Source organism: Panthera onca, chromosome A1, assembly GCF_046562875.1.
Source record: "Panthera onca isolate mPanOnc1 chromosome A1, mPanOnc1 haplotype 2, whole genome shotgun sequence".
Classification (NCBI taxonomy): Eukaryota; Metazoa; Chordata; class Mammalia; order Carnivora; family Felidae; genus Panthera; species Panthera onca.
This window is the reverse complement of record NC_138339.1, coordinates 25,955,828-25,979,222: the sequence shown is the minus strand read 5'-3', so window position 1 is coordinate 25,979,222 and position 23,395 is coordinate 25,955,828. Positions and strand designations below refer to the sequence as shown.

At 35.6% G+C, this 23,395-nt stretch overlaps 1 protein-coding gene across 3 annotated transcripts in view; it reads left to right on the top strand.

Annotated features, from left to right (window-relative positions):
- ZFR (zinc finger RNA binding protein) overlaps nucleotides 1-23,395 on the top strand; it is an 84,649-nt gene that overhangs the window by 34,863 nt on the left and 26,391 nt on the right. For 2 of the 3 annotated variants that reach the window (XM_078444674.2, XM_078444680.2), the window contains 11 exons: nucleotides 189-380; nucleotides 895-1,186; nucleotides 3,038-3,231; nucleotides 4,636-4,755; nucleotides 5,811-5,956; nucleotides 10,757-10,919; nucleotides 12,218-12,423; nucleotides 13,156-13,306; nucleotides 15,314-15,455; nucleotides 20,754-20,851; nucleotides 21,714-21,809. In XM_078444674.2, coding sequence (XP_078300800.2) covers nucleotides 189-380; nucleotides 895-1,186; nucleotides 3,038-3,231; nucleotides 4,636-4,755; nucleotides 5,811-5,956; nucleotides 10,757-10,919; nucleotides 12,218-12,423; nucleotides 13,156-13,306; nucleotides 15,314-15,455; nucleotides 20,754-20,851; nucleotides 21,714-21,809 — 1,800 coding nt within the window. Of the gene's footprint in view, nucleotides 1-188; nucleotides 381-894; nucleotides 1,187-3,037; nucleotides 3,232-4,635; nucleotides 4,756-5,810; nucleotides 5,957-10,756; nucleotides 10,920-12,217; nucleotides 12,424-13,155; nucleotides 13,307-15,313; nucleotides 15,456-20,753; nucleotides 20,852-21,713; nucleotides 21,810-23,395 lie in introns of those variants that run through there. The other variant, XM_078444681.2, reaches the window with a different exon arrangement.

Sequence of the window (23,395 nt, the reverse complement as noted above, 5' to 3'; positions counted from 1 at the left end):
CAAAGTGCAGAGAACCACAGATAAATACAGATAGATAAATAGATACGGAATCCCACATGCTGTAATTGCTTTTACAGTTGTTTAGTACTCATTCTTAAATGAGTATTAGAGATTTGAGAATTGAATATTTTAAATGGTTATAGATAGAAAATTAGCAAAGCAAAATTTATCCTTTTTGTTTGAAACAGACTTATAAAGAACATTTAGAAGGACAGAAACATAAAAAAAAAGAAGCCGCATTGAAAGCCTCACAAAATACCAGCAGCAGCAACAACTCTACTCGTGGGACTCAAAATCAGCTACGTTGTGAGCTCTGCGATGTGTCTTGTACAGGAGCAGATGCATATGCTGCCCACATTCGTGGTGCTAAGCATCAGAAAGTAGGTGTTTTTTCCCCACACACCCTTATGTCTTACTCTCTTTTCTTTTACTTTTTCAATGGAGGGTTTAAGTATAGGTGACTTCAAAACTTAAAAACTGAGTGGATTACATGCCTTGTTTATATGTTAATATATATAAAAGTAATATCAGATACTCATTGCTTAACGAGAGAAAGACTGTAGACCTTTTTTCTTTAAATTGAACTCGATCATTTATTCTGCCAATTGGAAATTTGTTGTATGATTATTTGCCTCTTCTTGTCATACTTAAATCTAGGTTGGTGTGCATGTAGCCAAGTTGATTTCATCTTCCTCTGCCTTGGTTTCCTCACCTAGTGCTAGATGGAATATGTATCGAAATCTGCATCACAGAGATTGTTTTGAAAGTGATGAGTTTTGTGTATAAAAATACAAAAATATAGTTCAGATTTTCATTGTATAAAATCTTTTAGACAAACTCAAAAATCTACACTTTTTGAGTTTCCTGACAAATAAATGTGCTTTTATTTTGTAGGTGGTTAAATTACACACAAAACTTGGTAAACCCATTCCTTCAACAGAACCAAACGTTGTTAGCCAAGCTACTTCTTCAACAGCTGTGTCTGCTTCAAAACCAACTGCCTCTCCCTCAAGCATTGCAGCAAGCAATTGTACTGTGAATACTTCATCAATTGCAACTTCTTCAGTGAAAGGTCTTACAACTACAGGAAACTCGTCTCTTAATAGCACATCCAACACTAAAGTATCAGCAGTGCCTACAAATATGGCTGCCAAGAAAACCTCTACACCCAAAATAAACTTTGTTGGCAAGTACTGAAGATTCTCTGTGTTCCTCCTAACTCTGTCAAAGTGATGTTTCTTCTCCATTCCAGAACTAACCCATCTGCTTTACGCTCTTGTATCCATCTCCTCCTTTCTTCTCTGGGACCTTCTTTAATCACATACCTGTTCTTTTCTCTTGAATTTTTAAGCAATCCTCAATCTTCTAATGGTTTCTTCCTTATAGTCATACAGGTTTCCCTGTGTCTTCTGTAGTCTTAAAAAAATATATATATTGTCTTATTACTATAATCTTCTCAAGCTGCAACCTAATTCTTACTTTCTCTACTTCTATGCTTTTTTTCTAGTCCTTAGTCTGTTTTAGTGTTTCCACTCTATTCTTCTAAAACCACTTTCAGAAGTCACTAAAGACCTAATTGCCAAATCTAGTGGCTAGTTTTCAGTCTCAACTTGTTGACCTGTGTAATATTTGCTCAGTTGACTGCTATATCTTAGAGCGTTAAAGTCTCTCCTATGTCCACCCACCTCTTTCTCAGGTGTCTCTATCGGTTCTCCTGCCTTCAAGTTCATTAAATGGCGGTGCTCCTAAGATTGTGATTCTGGCTCTCCTCTCTAGTCACCCAGTGTTCTCAAGTTGTCTCATTCACTCCATTATACAGGAACTTTGAAATCTTTTGGGCAAACTCAAAACTCCCACCTTTTAGAGCTATTTGTAGGAATTACCTGGTCATTATCTGTGTGGCTCTCTATGGCCAACCAGTGTCTCATTCTGTCACAAGAATACCATGAAATAATCTGTTCAGTTTGCTGCTTTTTTCACATGGAAAACTTCACTCACGTTATTTCCGCTTGTTTATTGCCTCCTTCAGTTGTGTACATAGTTCTTTTATTTCTGTCACCACAGTATCTCTACAAAAAATGTCAGTTTTTCTTCATAGCTACTGCCTTGTTTTTAGGCCTTCAAAGTCTATTCTTCAGAGCTTTGTCTCTGATTGCGTCCAGTCTCCAATGCTTGTCAAAGTTATTTTGTTAAAATATGTGTCAAGTTGTGTTAGTTTCCTGCTTAAAAATTTTCACTGACCTTCTGGCATATCAGAAAAAGTTATATTCCTTATTTATGTCATCCCACAGTCTTCACATTCTGACCCCTGCCTCATAGGTCATCACCGCTGTCTGTCTAGTAATTGATGCTGATGTCTTCCTTGAGTTTACCATAGTCTTTTAAACTTTGTGTTGTTGTACGTGGTGTTCTATTTAAACATCATTCTCTTCTTTCTACCTGGCCAAGTTCATGCTTGTTACTCTTCTTTCAAAGCCCAGCTCAAGGGACACACCCTTGGTGAAGCCTTTCCTAACTGAATCATGTTAGAGGGGAGTGGCTTTTTTTTTTTAAACATTCCCATAATGTATTTCTACTTACTATAGCAGTTACCACATTGTATTGTAATTATTTGTATCTTCTCTTAAATTGTTGGCACCTCAAAGGCAGCTACACAGTCTTACTCTTATATCACCAGAACTTAGGGCATTACCCAGTTGGGAGGGAACTGGGGTTACAAACGTGAATTAGGTTTAGACCCTACCTTTTTAGGTACTTGCTGTTCACTTTTAGGTACTTGATGTTAGTAGAGTCCTGGTGGGGATGGAGAGGATCCTTGGGTGGTGGAGAAGGGCAAAATCCAGACGTGTATTTATTTCATTAATAGGATAAAAAGGCCAAATGGTTTATATGTTCTTCAAAATTCTGATGGATGTCACCAGGAGTTTGACTATCGGTAGAAAAAATAAGAACTTTATCTGAAATTTTTCCTGTATCAGATTATACATTTACACAAAAAGAAAGTTAAAATTACTGTAATTCTTTTATGTTCTTCCAGGTGGGAATAAGTTGCAATCAACAGGAAATAAAACAGAAGACTTAAAAGGAACTGAATGTGTTAAAAGCACTCCTGTCACCTCTGTACAGATTCCAGAAGTAAAGCCGGACACCGTGTCAGAACCAGTCACACCTGCATCTCTTGCTGCTTTGCAGAGCGATGTGCAGCCAGTAGGGCATGACTATGTGGAAGAGGTATTGATTTGAGAATACCGTTCCTGTGAGATTAGATATAGGAGAGAAGTGTGTCACTTTGTTGCAGGCATGCTTTAAGTCTAAAATTAGATTTAGGTTACTGATTAAGGAATATAATATGGTAGGTATTGTTGTTAAAGGTTTTTAAAAAACATGCCCTTGAAGCTTGCCTAAGTGATACCATGATTTTTTTAACTTCTCTCTTTCCCTTCCAACACCATCACTGTGATAGAAGGTAACGTTCCATTTGTTTGGTAGGCATTCTTGTATCCTTCCAAGTGTCCTGCAAATAAGAGTAAAAAAAAAAAATTGTGAGCAGTGAAGATATTGACAGAGAGAGCCAGTATTTCTTTTTGAACAGTCATGTAGTTTCACGTGTAAAATTAAAGGTGCTGATTTAACAGAGGGTGTTTATTTGGTTTCTCAAGCTGGTAAGAAAGCTTCCGGTTTTATAGCTAAACTCAGGAAATTGAGGAAAGAGGGAAAGTCAGAGGGTCTAATAAATATTTGCTGTTAGCAAAAGGCCCAACATAGAGTGGTATAGCACTACTCTTTACTTTCACTGTGTTGTAGAACATATGTCAGTTCTCTGAGCTTCAGTGTCTACATCAGTAAAACTTGGATATTTCCAAAGTTGTGAAGATTAAATAAAGTACCTAGAATAGTGCCTAGCATGTTGTAGGTTTTTGGTAAATATTTGTTCATTTTTTTTTCTCCCATCAAAAAAAATTATGTATTCTGTTGTCTTCTTTGTTCACCAGATAGAAAACTGGAATGTGTAGTTTATAAGTAGATCACAATTTTAAAAGTACAGATCTTAAGAGAGTAAGATTTGGTTATCTAAAGAAATATACATGCCAGGACACCTTAGAGAAATATTATCCAATGACACTTTTTTCCTTTTTTAAATTTACTCATTATTTTCATGAGAGAGAGAAAGTGCAAGTGGGGGAGGAAGGGAGGGAGTCATAATCAGACTCCATGCCCAGTGCAGAGCCCAAGGCAGGGCTTGATCTCACTCACAACTGTGAGCATGACCTGAGCTGAAATCAGAGTTGGACGCTTAACTGACTGAGCCACCCAGGCACCCCTAGCCAATTGCATTTAAATCTAAATGTTTGCACATGGATAAAAGTGCTGAAATTAAAGTTAATATCAAAAGCAAATACATGCTAACACATCTTGCATCTTACAGTTAAGAATTTTAACAATTCATTTCTATAGGTTATCCTTTCAAAAAATTATAGACGTTGTCTCTTATTTTTCCCCTACTTCAAACTCTTAATTGTTTACAACATTTTCTTATCACAGAATCTGTGAAGGTTCGTGAATGAAATCTTCAACTGTAGCATACCTGTTATGATTCTTGGGTTTTTGTTGTTTTTTTTTTCTCCCTGTGTCAAGGTACGAAATGATGAAGGAAAAGTAATCCGATTCCATTGTAAATTATGTGAGTGCAGTTTTAATGATCCCAATGCTAAGGAGATGCACTTAAAAGGGCGAAGACACAGACTTCAATATAAAGTGAGTAAGATTTCAACTTTTTTTTTTTTTAAACACAGCTTGGAACATTCTATGTGGAAAACAAAGCATCTAAACATAATGCACACAGTTTGTGAACTTCGATTTTAACAGCATGTCATGTCTCAGTTAGATTCAGATGTTTGTTTTTACTGATTAGTTTGTTATACTTAGGTAAGAACAGTATAACCATATTTCATCACTTTGAGTGACTTGTAACGTTGCTTGGATCCAGTAATATGTAAATACAGATAATTGCTTCACATAAAGTGTTTTGAAAGAAGTATCAGGTCTTCATTTACCTTCTCTGTCTTGGTAGAATTCTCATTAAGATGAATTTTGAGATGAGAAATTCTGCATTGAAAACTTGTTAAGTGTTAAGTTAAATACAAATCATCTATTTAAAGTTTTGCTTAATATTTTTATTTATTTTTGAGAGAGAGCATAGGTAGGTGAGGGGCAGACAGAGAAGGGATCAGAGGATCCAAAGCGGGCTCCAAGCTGACAGTAGCAAGCATGATGCAGGCTCGAACTCATCAACCGAACTGTGAGATCATGACCTGAGTCAAAGTCAGATGTTCAACTGATTGAGCCACCGAGGCGCCCCCTAAAGTTTTTAATTAGGCTAGACTGATGCACTAGATTCATGTTTTCCCTTCTAAACACAGAGGTGGTGAAAATTAAAATAGTTGTTTTTCTAACCCCAACACTCAAACGTTTAGAATCATCTACTCACAAACAAGTAAGGGAAAATTAAATAGCCATTAGTTCCCTAAAGATTTCTTCAGTTGGTTAGCACTAAGTTATGTACTTTTTATATAAGAAGTATGTCGTCATAAGTTTGGACAAGTAAGAATTTGGGGGTGTGGGAGGGGAAAACGAGTGTTTATTAATGTATTCTGAATCTTTAATACAACTTATTTACTGATCTTACTCTTATAATAGGAAATTTGAAACTGAAAGCCTCTATGATGAAAGAATATGTATGATTGTATGATTCAATAATATGTGTAGATTGTTAGAGGGGCTGCTAATTTTTTAAATGTCTTTTTTAACAGAAAAAAGTAAATCCAGATTTACAAGTAGAAGTAAAGCCCAGTATTCGAGCCAGGAAGATTCAAGAAGAGAAAATGAGGAAGCAAATGCAGAAAGAGGAGTATTGGCGAAGACGAGAAGAAGAAGAACGTTGGAGAATGGAAATGAGGTAATATCTTTAACTTCTAGTAACATGATAGTGAGTGGTTCAGCCTTTCTAAAAAACAGCTATTCTGAGTATGTGACTCCCATTCAAAGCAATCCAGATTTGTTTAATGCACTTTTAATTTTCACTTTTCAGGAAGATCCTAGGTCTAGGAAAGAAATGCATTAAAATTAACTTATTGACTATTCTAGTATTTGACCGTGGCCTTGGTATTAGGAATTATGTGGTAAGTGGTACCTTATATATATTAAATATGTGAAGAAATAGTTTAATATTATATATATATATTTATAGATTTCTTTTTTAAAATAAACTCTACACCCAGCATGGAGTTTAAACTCACAACCCCACAATCAAGAGTCACATGCTTTACTGATTGAGCCAACCAGGTGCCCCAAAGTAGTTTAATATTATAAGTAATATTATAAGTTTAATTATTATATTTAATATTATAAGTAAATGGCCTCTGTTTAAAACAAAACAGAACATTTGGTTACATAATAAAAATATCCTGAGTATAAGATTTGGTAGATTCTAGACATAAATAAAGTGTGGGTTTGTTTGTTTCAAAGAAATTTCTATTTAAAAAGCTTTAGAGGCTACAGGGAAGGAGAAAGGAGAAAATTCATCTTCTGGAGATATATAAATGTTTGGTTTTATTAGTATAACTGACATATCTTTAAATAATGCAGTTCAGGGGCGCCTGGCTGGCTCAGTTAGTAGAGCATGTGACTCTTGATTTTGGGGTCATGAGGTCAAGCCGCACATTGGGTGTAGAGCTTACTCGAAAAAATTAAATAGTACAATTCAGTGTTTTTTAAGTAATGTTCACAGAGTTGTGCAACCATCACCACAATCAATTTTAGGACATTTTTATCACCCCCAAAAGAAACCACAAAACCCGTTAGCAGTCACTCCCTATTTTCCCCGGAATTCCAGCCTTTACCCCCAGGCAACCACAATATACTTTGTCTATAGACTTACTCTGGAGATTTCATATAAATGGAATCATACGATATGTGGACTGTTTTGTCTGCCTACTTTTGGTTAGCACAATGTTTTCAAGGTTCATCCATGTTATAGCATGTGTCAGTACTTTGTTCCTTTCATGGCTGAATAATATTCCATTATATGGAGGTGTAACATTTATCAATTGATAGACATTTGTGTTGTTTCTGCTTTGGGGCTATCATGAATACTGTTGCTAGGAGTTTTTGTGTACAAGTTTTAAAATACAATTTCGGAAAACAGGAACAGAACCACAATGTATCACTTTTATAACCTACTTTTTTCATTTATATGTCAACTTTTTAAAAAATGAAGCTATATCTTTATTTTCGGGGCAGCATAGTATTCTCATATAGATGTGTAATTTTCTTTATAACTTTTCTCATGTTGTTAGATATTTACATTGTTTCCATTGTGTCTTTAATCATTACATTGACAATCTTTGAGGTTGTATTATTGCATAAACCATGATTGGTTGCTAATAATAAAATCCCAGAAACAGAAATACTTGTTTGAAGGAGACCTGTACCTTTTGCCTATACTGAGTAGTATAATTCCAGTGGTTTAAGCTGTGCCTTTTATTCCTGTGACTTAACTCATTTCATAACTGGAAGCCTGTATCTCCCACTTCCCTATACCCATTTTGCCTATTTCCCCATTCCCTTCCCCTCTGGCAAAAATCAGTTCTCTATATTTATACGTCTGAATTAGCTTTTTGTTTGTTTTTTCATTTGTCTTTATTTAGATTCCACATGAGTGAAATCGTAGGGTATTTTGTCTTTTTCAGTCTGATTTTTCACTTAGTATAATACCTTCTAGATCCATCCATGTTGCAATAGCACTATCTTATCCTTTTTTATGGCTGCATAATATTTTGCATGTGTGTGCCAAACCTCCCTTACCTATTTGTGTATCAGTGGACACGTAGGTTGATTCCATATCTTGGCTGTTAAAAATAATGCTGCAATAAGCATAGGGATGCATTATCTTTTCAAATTAGTGTTTTTATTTTCTTTGGGTAGATACCAAGTAGTGGCATTATTGGATCATAAGGTATTTCTGTTTTAACTTTTTGAGGAACCTGCATACCTTTTCCACAGTAGCTATACCAATTTACATTCCCACCAACAGTATACAGGGGTTTCCTTTTCTCTACATCCTTTCTCTACATCCTTGCCAACACTTGTTATTTCACAAATTGAATTAAAAAAAATTTTTTTTAATGTTTGTTAATTTTTGAGAGAGTGAGAGACTGAGCACAAGCGGGGCCGGGGTAGAGGCAGAGAGAGAGGGAAACAGAATCCAAAACAGACTCCTGTCAGCACAGAGCCCGACAGTGGGGCCCGAATTCATGAACCTTGAGATCATGACCTGAGCTGAAGTCGGACTCTTAACCAACTGAGCCACCCAGGCACCCCACAAATTGAATTTTATTTCCTGTTCGAGGACTTGTATTTTTTCTGTGGTAATTACCTATTCCCTTTTTATTTTTTTATTTACCTGTTGTTGATTTCTATAGATTACTATATTGTAATAGCCTATTATTAGCATGTGACCTTTAGTTTTTGCTGTTATGTGTTTTTAGTTTTTATTTTAAAAAAGTGTTGTTGTTTTTTTTTAATGTTTATTTTTTGAGAGAGAGAGCGTGAGCATGTGCGAGCAGGGAAGGGGCAGAGAGAGAGGGAGACTCTGAATCCGAAGTAGGCTCCAGGCTCTGAGCTGTCAGCATAGAGCCCGACCGGGGGCTCGAACTCCATGAACTGTGAGATCATGACCTGAGCTTAAGTCAGAGGCTTAACCAACTGAGCCACCCAGGCTTTTAAATATATTTAAATATATCATTCTCATTTTTTAGTGAATAATCTGCCTTTGTAATGTATTAGAAATTCTTTGTGGGGCGCCTGGGTGGCTCAGTCGGTTGAGCGGCCGACTTCGGCTCAGGTCATGATCTCACGGTCCGTGAGTTCAAGCCCCGCGTCGGGCTCTGTGCTGACAGCTCGGAGCCTGGAGCCTGTTTCGGATTCTGTGTCTCCCTCTCTCTGACCCTCCCCCATTCATGCTCTGTCTCTCTCTGTCTCAAAAATAAAAATAAACGTTAAAAAAAAAAAAAAAGAAATTCTTTGTACTTAGATTACGCAGCTTTTCCTCCTTTGCATATAAATGTTTATTAAGCACCTACGATATGCTAGGAAATTGCACATAGTGTGTTAGGCACTGAGTATGGATTGGTAAACAGTGGATAAAAAATCCCTGCCCTTATATAACTTAAATGTTTCTCTTCAGCAATAACAAAAAACTATTCAAAATTGGTATGTACGTGGTTTTCCAGAGCCTTCAGCTTGTTGTGATTCATTTTTCTTCCAAGACCTAAATAATAGAGAAGTATGTTTCTATACTTCTAAGTCAGATGACCTAAAAAGCACAGCTTATTCCCCACCTGAGGAAATTGGTAATTTTTGCAGAGCTACTTGAGAAGCATACTTCTTCCTTAATGTTTTATATTAAATAAATTTATCTACCAAAACCTTATTGCTATCAGAATTTTCTTTTTTTTTTTTTTTTAATGTTTGTTTATTTTTGTGAGAGAGAACTGGGGAGAGGTAGAGAGTAAGAAGAATAGAGGCTGTGCGCTGACAAGCATAGAGTCCAATGTGGGACTCAAACTCACAAAACTGTGAGATCATGACCTGAGCCAGAGTTGGTTGCTTAACCAACTGAGCCACCCAGTTGCCTCTCAAAAAAGAAGTTAGATTCTGAAGAGGACCATTAAAGCAGAGGTTATACACTAGCTGCCTGCAGTCCCAAGTTCAGCCCATGGGTGTTTTATTTGGTATACATGGTATTTTTAATCTGAACCAACATTAAAGATACTGAAAGCTGTTAATAAAATCTTGATGATTTGGGGATTGCAATCTTTATTCCCTTATAGCAATAATTAATAGAGGCTGGGTGGCAGCTGTTCTGTCTAGCCAGAACATGTGCTTTCTACTTTACCGTAGTCCTCTCCACTGTTAATATATCCCCCAAAATGAGACAGAATGTGAGTTGCCATTTATCACTGTCTTGCACTGTTGTTTTTCCTCATAGTGTACAGATGTCTTTGTCTCTGCCTGTATCATAAATGGGGAGATTAAAAATAGTCTTAGGAGATTCTCTCCAGGGGCGCCTGGGTGGCTCAGTAGGTAAGCATCCGACTTCGGCTGAGGTCATGATCTCACAGTTCTTGAGTTCGAGCCTCGCATTGGTCTTCATGCTGACAGCTCAGAGCCTGGAGGCTGCTTCAGATTCTGTGTTTCCCTCTCTCTCCGTCCCTCTCCCATTCGTGCTCTCTCTCTCTCTCTCTCTCTCTCTCTCTTAAAAATAAATAAATAAACATTAATAAAAGAGATTCTAAGGAGAAAATAAGAGAGAGAAAATTCTTGAATGTGTGCTTCCAGTCTTTCACACATGTTACTGGTCTGGCCATTTGAGGTAGGCATTTAAGTTTACCATCTTCCCCTTAAAGAGGGAGAGATTGGAAGGAACTCTGAGGTTTCTGGTGTTTGCTCCCTCAACTTTGACATCAGGCTATGAAATTTTGTGTTGCTTTTCTCTTTGTTTTCTCACCTCTTCACTTATATTTGCCTCCTTACTTATAGATGAAAGCAAATGAAGGACATTAGATACAGTAGTGGAAAAAAGGCATTAGGTAGGCTGATTTGGGAAGGTTTTTTTTAATTGTGCTTTTTGTCATTATTGATGTAAGTTATTGGGGTGTATTTCTCTCAGGCTTGTAGCATTATTCTGTATTTTCAGACGTTACGAAGAGGACATGTACTGGAGAAGAATGGAGGAAGAACAACACCATTGGGATGATCGCCGCCGAATGCCTGATGGAGGCTATCCTCACGGTCCCCCAGGCCCATTAGGCCTTCTGGGAGTCCGACCAGGCATGCCTCCTCAGCCACAGGGGCCTGCAGTGAGTATCCACTTTGTCTACATAGGGGGTGAACATGTAAGATTGGTTCAGTATTACAGGATAACAGTTTGGGGGGCTAATGCTTAGATTTAATAGTCTCATAATCTCAATGTAAGTTTTTCATCTGATACAGAATTTTCCCTCCTTTTTTTTTTTTAACAGGTTCCCAGCTCATGCTTTATATATAAGGAGTTGATAGAGTTTCCATGAGTCTTTCTTACTTTCAGTATAAGCTACACAGGAGAAGAGCTTGTTTTTTTTCTTTTTCTTTTTTAAGGTTTATTTTGACAGAGAGCGAATGAGCACACCATGCAAGCTAGGGACAGAGAGAGAGAGAGAGAGAGAGAGAGAGAGAGAGAGAGAGAATGAATCCCAAGTAGGCTCCATAATGTCAGCACAGAGCCCAACACAGGGTTCGATCGTACAAACCATGAGATCATGACCTAAGCCAAAATCAAGAGTCAGACATTAAACAACTGAGCCACCTAGGCACCCTGAACTTGTTTTATCAACTGTTCTTTAACATTAGAGATTTTCTATCCTTTGTTTTTCTCGAGATCAGCAAGAGCAACCAATTTTGAAGGCAGCTACTTGGCCTTCAAAATTATTACCTTCCCATTACCAGTTGTTAAGAATCTTTTTTTTCCTTCTTTGAATCCTGACCATCTAAAACCTACTACTACTTCTGAATTGAGTACAGGATAAGGGGTAGGTAAATGGTTCCACATGAGCATGGCACTTGATGTATTAGGGAAACTATAGGAAAGATATGCATCTTGAGAGTTTGTGTTCCATGGAAGCTGTAAAAGAAGAGACACCTGGGTTATGAAGAACATTTCATAGAAGTTTAGATTACAAAAAACAAGAGGATTTTGTTTTGTTCTGTTGTCCAGAGAGCACAGCAAATTCCTCCTCTTTATTTAACCGATTCTCTTTCTCATTTGTCTTTACACAGAACAAGCATTTGTAAGACCTGTTTTATCAAAGCCAAAAAAAAAAAAAAAAGTGTCACAACCACTGGTCTTTAAAATTGAGTAAAAAATATTTTCATAACCTTAGATCTGGTGTTTAGGCAAAGCATATATACATACAGAGATACATACTCTTGATAGTATAACTTTCCATAGTTTGCATTTTTGTTTTTACTGAAATGGAAAAAGAGAAGATAATTTTAAATAGACACTTGGCATCATTGTCTTTTCTTATTAAAAAGATACTAAAAACATGTAGAGTTGAAAAATAGTTTATTTTTGCCCAGGAAACATCGTTTTTAAATGAAGTAACTTTTTTTTCTCTAGCCTTTACGTCGTCCTGACTCATCTGATGACCGTTATGTAATGACAAAACACGCAACCATTTATCCAACTGAAGAAGAATTACAAGCAGTTCAGAAAATTGTTTCTATCACTGAACGTGCTTTAAAACTTGTTTCAGACAGTTTGTCTGAACATGAGAAGAGTAAGAACAAAGAGGGAGATGATAAAAAAGAGGGAGGTAAAGACAGGTGTGTTTTCAGAGTTATTTACTTTGCATATTTTTGTTTTTCTTTACATGGGCTTCTTACACCTGAAATAAAAAGTTACAAAGACTGAAAAACTCCCTGGTGTGAATGTACATGTCTTATCTTGCTTGGTCAGATATTTAATGTATTCAGCTGCTGTTTGCTAAAATGAGAAATGCACAGTTCCTTAGAATCTCCAACCTTGTGATTTTACTCATTTTATTGAAATTTATATAAAACTATTTTGAGTCTGTTTTCAAAGCAGCCTTGGTAATTGGATTCAGCTGCTCTTCAGTTTTTATGTGTTGCATCTGTCCCATTTTCACTCTTTGTTTGAGCAACTTTTTTCCTTAATGCATTGACCATAAAGCATAAAGAAGCTTAAGCTTTAGGAATATCTTTCATATCAGTTTTGCATATAACCTCTCAATAACCTCTCATTTTCCTTTTACCATTTGGAAATATTTTTATATTAAACATGACTCTAATTTATAAAGTGAGACAGAAATGTTAATGTTCTTTGAAATTGTCCCTGTGAGAACTTAGCTCTTCATTTATTTATCCATATTTCTTATCTAAATGAAGTATACTTCTTAATAATATTGAATTCATCTTTATACTGTAGTTGATGAAACTTTTAATAGTGTAAAAAATATTTGATTTACTATTGTGTAGATATTATGATGGCTCTGGTTGAGAAGAGAAATGTCATAATATAATTTGATTTCACTGCAGAGCTTTAAAAGGAGTTTTGCGAGTGGGAGTATTGGCAAAAGGATTACTTCTCCGAGGAGATAGAAATGTCAACCTTGTTTTGCTGTGCTCTGAGAAACCTTCAAAGACATTATTAAGCCGTATTGCAGAAAACCTACCCAAACAGCTTGCTGTAAGTATTATGGAAATGTTCATTTTTACCCCTTGTCTAGTTCAGAAGTTTTTGGCAGGACTAACTGTGCTTTAGCCTAAACCTAAGCCAGCCTTTAAATTATTGGCTTGACTTTCCATATTGAGTTTTTTGCTTGGTTGTGCAAACTGGCAGAACTATTTTCTACTTTGTCTTTTTAGGTTTTATAGTGCTTGTATTTGACATGAAGCCATCCTGCTAATTTATTTAAAAATGTTAAATTTTAGCACATGTCTTCTTCCTGTTCTTTTTCCAAGATTTGAAGCATAGGAGAGAAGGCAGTTGTTATAGGACAGAAAATGGTTTTTCTTTCTTTTTTAAATAAAGACCCTGTATTGCAAGCTTAAGTTTTGAAAATTCATGAATCTTTTGCCTATTTAACTGAATGCATGTTTTTAATAAAATATAATAAGAAATAGCCTTTCCAGTTTGAATTTCCTCCATTTTATTGTGTTTGGTGTATTTTTTTGTTGTTGTTTGTTTTGGTTTTCTGTGTTTATGATGGTAGGAATTACTTCTCCTGTCTGTGTCCACTAAGTTACGGCAATGCACAATTAGTAGCATACCCCCTTCTGGTCTTACAAAAGCAAACTTTTTTTGTTTCAAGTTTTATACATTAGTTTGTCAGAATCTCAGATTAAGATTTAAAATAAATATCCTTGAATAATTCAATGTATAAAATTTATTTCAAAACCTTGCAATTTAATTAGGCATTCTAAATCCAAGGATTGACATTTCATTGATAATATGTATTCTACAGCAGTGAGTCAGAATAAATACTGCCTGACCACAGCAAAGCAACTAATACTTTTAAGTATTAGGAACCAGCAGAATTAGCATTGTGCATCTACTTCTTATCCCACTGTTGAGGCTGCAAGGGCAGTGGGGTGCACAATGGGGGGAGAGGAAAAGGTTTGAGGACCTTGAGAGAATTATGTAACTTGCAAGAAACATCTTGATATTAATTGTGATGCTTAGTAAAACTACAACACAGGAAATATATCCTAGGGAAATAATCAAGCACTTAGGCTAAAAGCAGAATACTCTTTCCAAATCAGTCTGTACTTTATACAAGTGGATAAACAAAAGAAACAGAATTAATTCATCATCATCATCATTGTCAGTTGACATTTATATAATACTTAGTATGTACTAGGCACTGTTTTAAGTGCTTTATGTAGTTAATTCATTTTGTCCTCCAACGGTTCTATAGGTTAGGTAAAATTACAGTCCCCATTTTACAGAAACAGAGGAGTTAAATAATTTGCCCATGTTCACATCACTAGTAAAGTAACAGCTAGAATTTGAATTTAGATACTGTGTTATAAACAGTATAATTTCTGTAGTCTTCATTCATTAATGTAAACTGGGGCTTATTAAATATCTTCCAAATTGCAGTGATTCCTGGTTTTGTGAATGTTAACTTTTTTGCTCTCTGATGAAATACAGATCTGTTGATTTCACAATTTACAATGGGAAAGGTTGAATTATGCTTCTGTTAGGTTCAAATATCTATTTAAGTTTCAGTCAAATTCTGCAAATGTACAAGTACTTAGCTACCCAGGTGCTATTTGGAAGGTACAATAATAAATACGGCAGTGTTTCTGTTACCCAAGAATTCATAATCTAAGAGGGACATATCCACATAACTCATGATACAGATAATGATAATTCTAAAAGGAAAGTGTAGTAAGAAACTAATGATATTTGCATTATTGCAAGGCTTCTTGGAGGAAGTAAGTATATTATCAACTTATAAAATGCTTGAGGTAGGGAGGGGCAGCTGGCTGGCTCAGTCAGTAGAGCATGCAACTCTTGAACTTGGGGTTATAAGTTCAAGGCCCATGTTGGGTGTAACGATTACTTAAAAATAAAATTTTTTAAAGTAAAATGCTTGAGGTAGCGAGAAAATGAAAGATCCATAATGAAATTGCTTTGTCTGATAATGTAAAATGTCCAACTAATTTGTTTGTACTTTTCATTACATAGGTTATAAGTCCTGAGAAGTATGACATAAAATGTGCTGTGTCTGAAGCGGCAATAATTTTGAATTCATGTGTGGAACCCAAAATGCAAGTCACTATCACCCTGACATCTCCAATTATTCGAGAGGAGAACATGAGGGAAGGAGGTTGGAAAGCCATTAAGCATTCTACTTTTCTATTAACTTTTTTTTTTTCATTTATCTACTCTTTTAAGATGGCATTAAGCCCTAGAAGGCAACATGCTGGCATTAAATATGAATTTGATAGATTTGATTTATAGCAACCAGTTTTGCTTAAGATCACTTCCCAGAAAGTAAATGTTTTTAGTAATGTACTTTTACATAAAACATTCATGATATTGTTGATTTTATAATTTTTTTCTTTTCTTGCTAACCTCAGATTTCTGGAAAAAAAAAGTTCAAAATTATTCTTGCTGACACAGTGGACACATGAAAAAAATTAAAGAAATGTTGGTAGTAAGGGGCCACAAATTTAACTTCTATTAAGAAGTTCTTGTTCTTGCCTTGTCTTACAAAAAAGACAAGAGAGTTTCATAAATAAAATTGGTTTAATACTTGTAATGCTTATACTTTAAGAGGCATTGTTATAAGTGTAATCATGGATTTGGCTTGTCCTCAGGTAAATACTTCTAGTTCTCTGAGGTTGCTCTTTGGTTTGGAGAGTTTTAATAAATGCAGAGCATCCTAATGCACATAGATTTGGGCGTTTGATCCCAATATTATTATACTAGATATATTGAAAAATAAATGGTGTAGGTGTAGTTAGTAAGTTCTAGTACAATTCAGGGTTTTTAAACTTACTTTACAATTGTAGAATATGAAATCCTGCTGGTGCCAGCAATGTTGCTTTAGGGACTGTTCTATAACATTTTCAAAGCTTCGAAAGCTTTTAAGCCAAAAAGCATGGTCAGTGTCTGCCTTATGTTGGTTCTGTTGTTTTATGGGTCAGATAAAATTTACTTTGTTTCCTTTCATGTTGTTTTTGTACATCTTAACTTGTTGAGTATGGAGTTAGTCTACACTAATATTTCTTTGTGATAAAGGAGAAGAGAAAATACTATATATTGAATATTAAAATTAACTTGTCTAAAATAGCATGATTAGGCTCTTAGTTGTAGTCCCTTTAAATTTTTTTTTTTTTTTTTTTACAGCAAAACAATTTTTTTAAGGCACTGGGCTTTCCACAACCCAGGAAGAGAACACTTTATTTAAAATGTAGTCATTGGGAGACATGTCTCATATACTTCATATGTATACCATATCAGGGCTTGTATGTTGTAAAAGCTTTGCGTCTTAAAAACAAATGGGTTTTGTGAAAAGGATCTTTTCTATGAACATGAGTTTCCACTCAAGGTCTAGCTGTGGATATTGCTAGAAAAACAGTTCCTGAGTCAATCTGGTCAATTCATATGCAACATATGACCCTTAGGATTTGGGGGAAAAAATCTAATATGATATAAATAAAAGTTGCTATATTTAGGATGAAATTATATTCATATAACCATTTAACTATTTCAGAGCACATTTTATCTAATTATATTTAACTGTAGTTAAATTTGTGCAATATCAAGTCATTTTATTATGTTGCGAAAGTCTAAAGTTCATATCGCATTTGTGGTAGTCGTTGATAACCTATCCCTTCTAAAGGAAACAAAATTATATTTTTGTCTGACCCAGACTTGAGTTAGAATTACTGTTCTGGATTTCATAAATACTTTGGTGAGAGAAATGATCAGTCCAAAATTGGAAGATTTTACTTCAAGACACTGAGCTGAAAAGTTGGATGTGCAAAAACTGTAGAAACATTGATAGAGTGTTCCTTGCTGCAGATAACTGCAGTAAACTATGTCTTTAGCTTCATTATGAAGATTGCTTCTTTCTTGCTGCAGAATAACGGTATGTATTCTCTCTCACTGCAGCTCCCAATGCTCTGTGTCTTAAAATCACGTAAAGCCTATAGCTTGCTTTGGGGAGTTAGTCCAGAGGGTAAGGAAGGCTTTGCCGGAAGAGCAATTATAAATCTCAAGACTTGCGCAGTGTGGTAGCCTCTTTAACAGTCCTGGTTAATACCAAAAATTATCTTTAAATTACTTAAAAGAAATTATTAAATTGCCCAAATAACTGTTAAACGCATGACAGATCTATTTTATGGTACTGTGTTTGGCAGTTAAACATTAAGTTAACAGTTAATTGACTTGAAGCTTGAAATGTTCGAAATGCTCTAACCCTTGCTACAGAGTCTTTTCTGCAGCAAGACAAGTATTGTGTGTGTTTTTTTCCACCTGTAGCTTATCAGGCCCGGTCCAAAGCCTTCTAGCAGAGGGGATTGATTCCTGTCAGGGGTTGCTGCCAAGACATCGGAAGGATTTTTGACCAAGGTTTTCAAAAGCTCAGTGTCACACCTGCCATTTGATTAAGGAGGGATTTTTGGATGCAGAGTCTGGCATTTATTGTCCTTTGTGTGGCTGTTTTGTTTGTTTTGTCTTTGTCTATTTAGAATTGAGCAGTGTTCACACTAGTTTTTAAATGGTTGTGGGTGGATTATATATTTTATATAACCATGTTAATTTAAATTAATACATTCCCATTAACTTTTAATCATAAAGTAGTGTGGACACAGCATGTCTTCTAACTGGTGATTAACCCCTTAAAATTTATGAAATACATTTATGTAGGGTAAGAATTTGCCTTTTTTTTTTTTTTTAAATTAACTGAGTTTTGTTAACTGGGTATTAAGCAACAAGTATGATTTTTTGTTTTGTTTTGTTTTTAGTACACAATACCTAAGGGGTTAATCCACTTGAAATATAAAATGGGTGCAAAAATCCACACTCTAAATTTAACAGAAACTTCCTACTTACAGCTCTTAATTTGTTTTTAAATTGCAATAGGTGTCTTGGCATCTTTGAAATTGTCATTAAAATTTTCAAAGTTATGAATGTGTGCTAAAAGAGAAATTTTCTTACATTTTGGAGGAAATTATTGTAAAATTGTAAAAATAACGTTTAGAAATTCAGAAACTTTTTAGAAAGAGATTGCACATTGTCACCTATTTGCATTCTAGCTTTAACAAATAATGTAAATAAGGGGACATGGAAAGAGGATCCTTCAGCAGTTCTGTAATCTTGCTTTGAGGAGTGGTTTCTTGTTTCTTTTTTTCTTTCTTTTTCTTTAGTTAGCTGTGCTTTCCTGTGTCCCTTTTCCTTATCTCAGAATAGCCCCATTTCTAATGGTCAGTATGTTTCTGACTTTAGTAGTAGGTCTTACAGGTTTTAGGATTATTTACTGTTTTTTTTAAATATTAAAACATTTTTTAATGTTTGCTTATTTTTGAGAGAGAGACTGAGTGCACGTAGGGGAGGGGCAGAGAGAGGAGACACAGAATCCAAAGCAGGCTACAGACTCTCAGCTGTCAGCACAGAGCCCGACACAGGGCTCGAACTCACTAACTGCAAGATCATGATCTAAGCCAAAGTCTAAGACATTTAACCAACTGAGCCACCCAGGCGCCCCACCCCGTTCACTGTTGTTTTTTTTTTTAACACTAATATTTTGTCTTGACAGTTTCTTTTTAGCACTCAGATTCCTCTTTTAGTGTTAATTCTCACAATGTGGCGTAGTGTGGCGTAGTGTTCTTGGATTATCTGTAAATCGCCCTTCTAACATGTCTTCTAAAAACATCTGTATCATCTGATTATTTGAAGAGCAAGAATTAAGAACAGAAAGCCCATGCAGTGGAGAGACTTCGATACCATTTCTAAAATAAGGTTTTTTATGTGTAACCTATTCAGAATAAGAGCAAGTGTCTTTTTTTTTTATGTTTATTTATGAGGGAGAGAGTGGGGGAAGGGCAGAGAGAATCCCAAACAGACTGCGTGTTGTCAGTGCAGAGCCCGACACAAATCAAGCCATGAGATCATGACCTGAGCTGAAATCGAGAGTTGGATGCTTAACCGACTTAGCCACCCAGGCAACCCAGGACAAGTGTCTTTTAAGATAACTGAATGCTCATACAAAATATACAATTAAATAACTTACCTAAAGTGGCCCTGTACTCTTAAAACCAACTTTAACTTCTTTTATCATATATTTCTTTTGACCCTCATATTCCTTTGGTACCTTCAATGATTTATTAAATTATATCTTAAAAAAAATTTTTTTTTATTGTTTATTTTTTGAGAGAGAGAGAGAGAGAGAGAGAGAGAGAGTGTGAGCGGGGGAGGGGCAGTGACAAGGGAGACACAGAATCTAAAGCAGGCTTCAGGCTTTGAGTTGTCGGCACAGAGCCCGACGTGGGGCTCAAACCCATGAACCCCAAGATCATGACCTGAGCCGAAGTCAGACGCTCAACCAACTGAGCCACCCACGTGCCCCTAAATTATATCTTAAGTACTGCATACATCTGATGCACTTAGCCAGAAGACTGTTAAATTCAAGAGACTACTTTCCTGGTATATGATTATACTGTATTTAGGAAATATTTATACTATTAAAATTACCCAAGAGCTATGAATTAGATTGACTTAGTTGCTATTTTGGCTAGTTTGATTAGCAGATATGCTGTTATTTTTATACACACTTTACAGATATGTATAGATGGATACATAGCTGGCCCTCCAGCTATCATGAATATAAAATTACCTTCTTGTCTCTAGTTTTCTCCTCAAGTTTTTAGATAGCTCATTTATGTTTTAATACAATAATCTAATTAAAACCAGTTATTATCATTTTAGACCATACATATTGTTTATCATCAAAGCATTCTGCTTACTTTACTGCATCTCTTCCTTTCTGTACGTATTCTGTTTAATCATGCTGGTTCCTATCGCCCTTTTCCACTTTACCCATTGTTCCTCTACATTTATTCTTTGGAATATTTTATGGTAACCTTTTAAAAGAGCATTTCATATTCCCTTGAAGCTAAAATTTTCCTTGCAGGAGAGAAAGTATTGATCTCTTAGAAATGCTTATCTTTGACTCTTCATTTTTCTCTGATTATTACTATATTGATAAATCCATCTTTATTATTAGTTCTTTGCTATATGAGCCCCAGAATGACATGACCATTTAGAATACTGAACAAACTTCATAGTTTATCATACACTCTTCATTTATTAAGGTGGATTTTTGTGTTCCCTCTTGTCTTGTCTTTGTGCTGGTGCGCTGTGTCCAGTAATCCTCCCTTTTTATTTTGGTGGGTAGGGTTTATATTTGGAGAAATTATTTATTATAAGAGTTTAAATTCTCCTTTTGATCTTCACATTGGATTATGTAAATTTGTTGAAAATAATTCTCTGGGTACATTAATGTGCCGGTAAACTCTCAAATGGCTCATGTGACGCTGATGCTACTATAAGGAAGTGTCTTGCTCACCTGGTCAAACACCCATTCCTCACTGCATTTTGCCAATTCAATCCATTTTAGATGTAACCTCGGGTATGGTGAAAGACCCACCGGACGTCTTGGACAGGCAAAAATGCCTTGACGCTCTGGCTGCTCTACGCCACGCTAAGTGGTTCCAGGTTCGGAACATCATTTTACTTTTTTCTTGTAGCCTTATGAGAGAGTAGTTCAGTACAACATGTTTAACTGTGCTTAAACATTTCAAAAGATTGCCCAAGCAATACTATTTTAAATTAAATCTCAGAAAATATGTTAACATAGAAAGCTGGGTATGAAGATCTGCATATTGCAGTTACTATTAATTTGACAATAACCTTAGGTTTTGGGGGTGTTTTGTAGTTTGGGTTTTTTTATTTTAATTTTTAGTAGCTATATTTAAAGTTTACTTGTTTAGGAACATCACATGTTTGTGTAAATATATTATATTCCATAAGGCTGCAGATTAACTTTTGCTTTAAATAATGGAATATGTGTTTAAAGCTTTGTGTATAGTTTTAAGATTTTTCCCCCTCTTTCTCTAAGTTAATAAGTGTAGGGAGTGAAAGGTGAGGAAGAAACTGTTTGGTTTAGTGACTTTGCAGTCATGCAAAGGCACAGAAGGGAAACCAAACAGATTTCCTTAACCTTTCAGTCCCTAGACAAACTTTTTAGCTCTTTACTTTTTCTTTTATTTCTAATGTAGGCAGATTTTTTTTAAGTTTACTGTTTTAAATGACACAGGTCAAGGTTCACAGGGGATCAAGAAATATTATTCTTGTATAATCTGTTTACTTTGACCTAAAATACCAGCTCTTAAATACTAACCCTGGCATAAAATACTGCTGTAAATGGCAGCTCATTGAATCCAATTTTAAGTGTGATTATTTTTGTTTTATTTTTACCTGAGCTTCCATTGAACAGTGGTATTTTAACTTTTTTTCATCAAGGGATATTTTCAATATTTCTCAGATTAATTCACCTGGTTTTTGTGTTGCTCTTAAGGCTAGAGCTAATGGTCTGCAGTCCTGTGTGATTATCATACGTATTCTCCGGGACCTCTGTCAGCGAGTTCCAACTTGGTCTGATTTTCCAAGCTGGGTGAGTACTATGTAACTTCATGGTGTGAAAAATAAACATTTAGGAAATATTTCTGCAGTTTTTATAATCTTTTATATTTAGTCATCAACTTTATGTTCACTTGCTAAATATTTCTTTCCTTCTCTAGTGAGAAATCCTAGGGGTCATAGAATATCTAATTTTCTGAGATTTTACTATTTGAAGAATTGGACTTGATGTTTCTTTTTGTATCGCCCCCCCCCTTTTGCCCTTCTCACAATGTTTATTTTTTAAAATAACAGCAATTATTAATTGGCTTTTACTTACATAAAGGTACAAAGTTTAAAAATAAGGTATTTATCTCCCTATGCCGTGTTCTGTTGACAATTGTTGACAGTTGTTTTAAAATAATGTGCAAAAATTTAAAATTTTAAGAATTCAGAAATCTAGGCTTTTCAAAAATGTGTAGAGTTAGGAAATTCAAATAATGCAGAAAGGCACCAAAAAGTGAAAGTCTAACACTTTGTTGTGGGTTCTTCCAGGAAAAAAAATGCATGCGTATGCATCATATATATTCCTGTTTTTATATATGTAGTACTAGTATCCCTTTGATGTTGGAGCTTTTTTGGTTCCTCAGTAGCAAGAATTCAGATAGAGAGGGGTTCATCCAAAAATATGACTGGACCTATTGATTCCAGAGTTGGTTAGTGAGAATTAAATAGCCAGGTTACTTTACTTCTTCTTTTTTTTTTTTTTTTTTAATTTTTTTAATGTTTATTTATTTTTGAGAGAGGGAGAGAGACAGAGTGTGAGTGGAGGAGAAGCAGAGAGAGAGAGAGAGGGAGACAACAGAATCTGAAACAGGCTCCAGGCTCCAAGCTGTCAGCACAGAGCCCGATGTGGGCTCACAAACTGCCAGATCATGACCTGAGCCAAAGTAGGATGCCCAATCAACTGAGCCACCCAGGCGCCCGAACTTTTTTTTTTTTTTTTTAAGATTTTTTTAAAGTTTATTTATTTATTTTGAGAGAGAGAGAGAGAGAGAGAGAGTGCATGCGCATGTGGGGGGAGGGGCAGAAAGGGAGAGGGAGAGGGGGAATCCTAAGCAGGGTCCGCACCAACAGTGCAGAGCCCAACGTGGGGCCTGATCCCATGAACCGTGAAATCATGACCTGAGCCAAGATCAAGAGTCAGATGTTCAACTGACCCAGGTGCCCCTGGGTTACTTTACTTCTGTAATTTTTTAAATAAACAGGGGTGTTTATGCTATTTACATTATTCGGATTTTTCTTAACAAAATGCATCTTGAAACTCTTTGAGAAGGTCACAGTCAAATCTACCTTATTCTCTGCATTGACTACACGGTATTCCCTTTGTATGGATATGCCAAATTTTATTTAACCTGCATGCATTTGATAGACATTTTGGTTGTTTGCAGTGTTTTCCCATTAAATCTTCATTATAATGCTATCAAGCTTTTGTTGAGTACTATGTTCATGTGATAAATTGTTAGGGCTAGAATTCCAAGGTCAAAGAACATGTGCTAATCATTTATCAGAAAGTTGGATCATTGAAAACATCCAAAAACTGTTGGATTGATCATTTCCTTCACACCCTCACTAACTCTG